The sequence below is a fragment of the Primulina huaijiensis genome, chromosome 2 (assembly GCF_012295235.1).
Source record: "Primulina huaijiensis isolate GDHJ02 chromosome 2, ASM1229523v2, whole genome shotgun sequence".
NCBI lineage: Eukaryota > Viridiplantae > Streptophyta > Magnoliopsida > Lamiales > Gesneriaceae > Primulina > Primulina huaijiensis.
In genome coordinates, this window is record NC_133307.1 from 3,640,161 (window position 1) to 3,646,175 (window position 6,015).

Here is a 6,015-nt window from a genome sequence, read left to right on the forward strand (position 1 = left end):
TTTTTTTAACAATTGTTTATTTGATTTAATAAATATACTTTTAATTTTCTACCATTAAACTTTCAAATTTAAATCGGAAATTTTGTTATTACGTGTTTAAATTAAAATATTATTATTATTTTTAATTTTTTCCAATTTTTTAAAATAAATAAAATTCGAGTTAGGCGGGTTAGACGAGTTGAGTTGTGTTAAACATGTTCGTGTTTGGGTTGGGAAAAAAATTTCGCGTGTTGACCCAAAACCGACCTACCCGACCTGATTGACACCCCTATGAGATGGGTGTGTCGGCCCGATCGTCATTTCGATGGGTCAGAAAATTATCAGCTCAACTCACTTTTTTAATATAGCAAAACGATGAAATTTTTACCCAATGTTTGCAAAACTAATTTTGGTAGTTTTTAGTTTTCTTTTTAAGTGGAAGGACAAGAATAGTAAACCAAGTGAGCTTAATGGATAAAGGTTAATGAATACTAGTATATCGACGCAAGCGTTGTATGCTTGTACAATATTTTTTATAATTCATTTGATTTATATTTAAATAAAGATCAAAATATAATTATAAGAAATAATGAGAGACTAAACTGTAATTTTGATATATGAATTTAAAAAATAAATAGAAAAAAAGATCAAAGAAAAATTGAACCTAAAACTTGATAAAAAAATACTCTATCCACTTAATTACATATAACTTACATTAAAATTTTAACACATTATTAATATATATAATTATTAACGCATATCATTATATTAAAAATTAATTATTCTAAACATCTTAAATTTAATAATACAATAATATTGAGGGAGGATATTTGTTAAAGGAGCTGCGTAAATAAGCCGACAAGAAAGGGTATTCTGGTCCATTCAAACACACGCATGCCCCATTATTTCGTAAATTCCGCCACTATCCACCTTTTTCATTTAAACCCACCCCACTTCCCATCTGCCCTCTCTCTACTGATACAACTTTGTTTTCTTGAAAAACAACAAAGCAGAAGCATTGTTTATCCAAGTCCCAGAGGGCGAGTAATCCAATAATGGTGGACGAGATCATGGTGTGTGTGGACAGGATAATAGCGTCAGCTGCATATTTTCAAGAATCATCGTCGACAACGGTCGATTGTAGTGGCGGGGTGACGGAAGAAGAAAGCGTCGATGTTTGTGGGAATGGTGGCTTGAATGGTTATAAAGGAGGGGTTTTTAGTGGGAATGTGGACGAGGGGTCTTCTTTTTCTTCGATAAAATCGAAAGGGTGTGTGCAGGAGTGCAGGATTTGTCAGGAGGAAGATGAAGAGAAAGAAATGGAAGCCCCTTGTGCTTGTAATGGCACTCTAAAGGTACGATTTTTCTTTGTTTTCTCTTTGGTCGATCATGGGTTTGTGCTATTTTTGTTTCTTCTCGAGGTATGACTGATTTTCGGCTCAAGTTTCTTGGTTTTCTTTTCGATATTTTTAAGGTTGACTTAGCTGTCTTTTGTTCTGAAATGATTTTTCTAATGTTTAAACCTTTTTGGTTTTTTATATATAAGTTGTCGGAGGGTTGAAAATTGGACGAGCTAGAATACGAAAATCACCAAATTTACTGCTCAAATTTTTGAAAAAAGATGCAAGTATCTTGCCCTCCTCTGGGGTGCTAGCATGGAAGTTTTATGAAATTTGTGCTTTATTGAGAATTTTTTTTCTATCTTTGGAAAATTTTTGGGCCGTTGTGCATTTAATGATGCCGCTGTGATGAAAATCTTGGCCTATATCCCTACTCGGTTGGATCTCTTGTTACGTTTGGCATGGAAGCATTAATGAATGCATTCATCTGGTTCATGCGATCTAATTCAAACTCTGTGGACATCTTCGACTCTTGATTTGAGTGAATTCGTTTCTCGTGAAACGAATTCACATGTGATCATCTTTACCTGTTCATATTACGTGTCAATTATGAATCTTTCAATTTAAAAAGTTAAAAAACTGACGCATTTGCAGTTTTATAAATCTCACCAACAAATTTTAGCATCTTGATATCAGATCCAGTTGTACAGTAGTGCTGTGATGTTGGATTATGACCTTGGGGTGGCAGATATTGTATGATGACCTAGCAAAATTAACAACATATAAAGAGTGAGAGAGGCACATTTCTAATTAATGACCCATGGAAATTTTTGGTGTTTTAATCAGAAGGGCTGCCTCTGGCTTATGAATTTTTGAATTTGTAAGATTTTTTGCCATTTTGAGTTATTATGCATCTCCTGGTTGTTTATCCTCGAATAGTGCCAACCCTTTTTTTTTTATGCCTTACGTGACTGACAAAAGGTGTCTCGGGGATTTTAGCCTGGCGTTCTCATCTGTAGTGTTATGGGCAGAGCTATTTTCTTGACAGTTATTCGTGTTTTTGAAGCATGTTCAAATTTTTGCACAACTCGTTTGAAGTGTGAAGTTCCTTTTTGAGAATATGATTTTCATTTTGTTTTGGCGTCAACGTAGTTTGCTCATCGAAAGTGTATTCAGAAGTGGTGCGATAAAAAAGGTGGTATCATCTGTGAAATCTGCAATCAGGTTGGGATCAGTTACTTCTTCGAGCAATGATTCAAATTAATATTGTCCGCTTTATAATACCAATTATGAAGATAATTGTGCCCTGTGTCAACAGGTTTTTTCACCAAATTATACGAGTCCACCACTAAGAAGCAATGCTGATGTTATGGCTATTGATATCCGGTTTGTTTTGTATATCACCTTTACGACAATTTATTATAGAAATTTAAATTTTGTTAACTCTAGTGAACTGTTTCTTTAAATCTATAACCTTTTGTTTGAGCTACCCGAATAAGCCTGACTAGTGTTGATGAGATAACTGTTACATTTAGTTCGAAAGTTATCCTTAGAATTGATATTTTTTGTTGAACAAGCATTAAGTACGTATGATGCTCATAGACAACAATTAGATATCATATAAATAAAAAATTTTGGAGGTAGAAATAAAAAGGAAAATTCAAAAAAAAAGAAGATTTTCGCCGTGCTCTTTTATTTCAGTTATAGGGCAGAGAGAGGGAGGCAACTGATTAGAGTCGGATTTAGGTCTCCTATTACTTACCTTTCAACCTACTGATATAAAATAATGAAAGCAAAGGAGAACATTATTTAGTGATCACCTCCTCTTTAAAGAGAAAAACTCCCTAATAGCTAAGATTATCAAGTTGGTGAGCCGTGTGAAGGGAATCCTTCCCGCATGGTTTGGAGAGCACTAAATTAGAATGAGAGTTTCACCACCACATCATTGCATGCAAGGGGAGCTCGCTCGATTCGCAGATTGGTCCGACTCGTAATTCACTTCTAACCCCATGTTCGATAGCCCGATCGTAGTTATGTTAATTGTGGTTACATTCATAAGTAGCTTGGTCCATCTTTATTCTATTTCATATATGTCTGAGGATCCACATAGCCCTCGATTTATGTGTTATTTATCCATTTCTATTTTTTTTATGCCAATGTCGGACGAAGAACCGGCAAATCGAGTGTGGAATTCTAGCTCTTTTGGGGCATCAACCACAGCACAAGTTGTGGACCTATCGAGTTGCTTCTTTGCAGAACCCAACAAGGGCTGTAACTCAATAGAGTGAGTGCGAAACCTTGTAAACGCAAGCAGGAGAATAGAGATCGGTTTGTCTTGTCTTAGACTAGCCCTGCTCCATCCACTGTCTTGAGCTTATTCATAAGCTTGGGGCTACTTTTTATTTTCTGCTTACTACTAGGGCTTCCAGCACTAATTCCTACGCTTAATCGGGTCTCATAGTCCCTGTTGTGACCTTCACAGCCTGATTAATGCGCTCTTAAAGCGCACTTCTATGGCCCTTCGTCGAGCATTTTCGAGTTTCTTTCTCAGGATGTGTCTTTATCGTCACCGGCATACTTAATGTTAACTTTTGTATGCGATTCCTGCTGTTCGTTACCCGTGAGTGTAGCATTGATTAATTATATATTCTCGAGAAATGGTTGAGCATCTTGTATAATAATATAGGTTTTCATAATGTCGAGCATCTTTTCGCTATGCTATGCTAGCTTCTTTGATTCAGAGCTAGTTTAAAACTAAAAAACTATAGGGTAGGGGCTCTTCCCGCGCTATTGCGTACGTACTTAGCTTAGCTAGTTTAGGGCTTCTATCGCGCTATATTTTAGCTAATTTTAGGCGAAAAAGACGGGTTTTAAAAGCTAGAGACGTTCAATCCATGCTTTTTTATGATAGCTATTTAATCTTGTTAGTTAATCCATGGTCGCCCCCGTCACAAAGTGGCTAATGCCTATCGGTACGCCGTGCGCACGAAAGGATCTCAGCTGGTGTAGGGTTCTCGTCCTACAGACCCCATTTCGGTGCCATTGCAGTGGGCTCACTGGGCCCTCCAGTTTTTCGATCGCTCTTCTTGTGCGCGNAATCATGCTATCTTTACCTTCCAACCAATCGGCCAATCACACTATCTTTACCTTTCAACCAACCCCTTCGATTCCGCTTCTGCAGCAGTATAAAATCTCGGCCCCTCACCTTGATGCCTACAGCTCAATTTGTTTTCCAATGATGACAAGAATCCGCGAAATACTGTTTTTTCTTCTTCTTGTGTTGTTTCTGAATGGCATCATAGCTACACGAGAGAAAGTGATGCTGCCCACTCTGCCGCAAAAGGGGGCCGCTTTCTTCTCCCAAAAACTACCAATTCCACCATCAGGGCCCAGCAAGCAGCATAATTCTGTTCCGAGGCTGCTTTTCATTCCAGCAACAGAAGTATATGGTTCAAAACGCCTTGTTCCATCCGGCGCGAATCCCCTCCATCACTAGTCTAGTGGAGGCCTTATTTGTATTGCAATAATGAATAAATGTACGACCACAAATAATGAGCAGACTGGCCCACTTTTATATGTTGGTTCATTTCATAATGTATTGTTGTTTTGAATAAAGATGCGCCCTCATGTTAGTGTAACGTAGGTTTCTTTCTCGGTTGATGGATAAGATAAATGCCTATATCGCTTTGTAATGTTGTTGTCATGTTGATGTTATTGCTATATTAAAGAATATAATATAAAAAAATTGATTTAGTCCCATTCTTTATATTTGTGTTTCTTGTACTGTGTAAGCGAACTTCAAGACTTAATTGTGTACTAACCAGGAAGCGTCACAGCCTAGGTTTCGGCCACCTCCGATGTAGATCTGCAAATAATTATAAAGAATGGTACTAAATCAATTTTTTTAGATTATATTGTTTAATATAGCAATAACATCAACATGATAACAACATTACAAAGCGATATAGTCATTAATCTCATCCATCAACCGAGAAAGAAACCTACGTTACACTAACATGAGTGCGCATCTTTATTCAAAACAAAAATACATTATGAAATGAACCCACATATAAAAGTGGGCTGGTCTACTCATTATTTGTGTTCGTACATTTATTCATTATTGCAATACAAATAAGACCTCCAGTATACTAGTGATGGAGGGGATTCACGCCGGATGGAACAAGACGTTTTGAACCATATACTACTGTTGCTGGAATGAAACGCAGCCTTGGAACAGAATTATGCTGCTTGCTGGGCCCTGATGGTGGAACTGACAATTTTTGGGGGAAGAAAGCGGCGTCTTTTGCGGCAGAGTGGGCAGCATCGCTTTCCTTCGTGTAGCTATGATGCCATTCTGAAACAACACAAGAAGAAGAAAAATCAGTATTTCGTGGATTCTTGCCATCACTAGAAACAAATTGAGCTGTAGGCATCAAGGTAAGGGACCGAGAATTTATACTGCTGCAGAAGCGGAATCGAAGGGGTCGGTTGAAAGGTAAGGATAACGTGATTGGCTGATTGGTTGGAAGTTAAGGATAGCATGATTGAATGGTTGCGGGCCTTTTGGATCATGGGCCACAACTACTTGGGTATAGACAGTTGAACATCATTTGAACAGGCCGAGGCTATATGGGTTTAGGTCCTTTGATGACTGTCATTTTTGGGCTATTTGGAAGGGTTAACTTATTTTGTATAT

The 6,015-nt window shown here is 37.5% G+C and overlaps 1 protein-coding gene across 1 annotated transcript; it reads left to right on the plus strand.

Annotated features, from left to right (window-relative positions):
- Positions 1 to 927: 927 nt before the first annotated feature.
- LOC140958989 (uncharacterized) lies at positions 928 to 3,714 on the plus strand. The gene is made up of 3 exons (XM_073416658.1): positions 928 to 1,334; positions 2,472 to 2,543; positions 2,638 to 3,714. Exons 1-3 carry the CDS (start codon positions 1,035 to 1,037, stop codon positions 2,782 to 2,784), a joined length of 519 nt encoding a protein of 172 aa, XP_073272759.1. The 5' UTR covers positions 928 to 1,034; the 3' UTR covers positions 2,785 to 3,714.
- Positions 3,715 to 6,015: the final 2,301 nt, after the last annotated feature.

Bases quoted from the DNA above. Each gene is read 5' to 3' on its own strand.
- LOC140958989 (XM_073416658.1), top strand. From the start codon at position 1,035: ATGGTGGACGAGATCATGGTGTGTGTGGACAGGATAATAGCGTCAGCT. The intron at 1,335-2,471 runs GTACGATTTTTC...GCGTCAACGTAG, and splicing joins CTTGTAATGGCACTCTAAAG to TTTGCTCATCGAAAGTGTAT. The intron at 2,544-2,637 runs GTTGGGATCAGT...CTGTGTCAACAG, and splicing joins TCTGTGAAATCTGCAATCAG to GTTTTTTCACCAAATTATAC.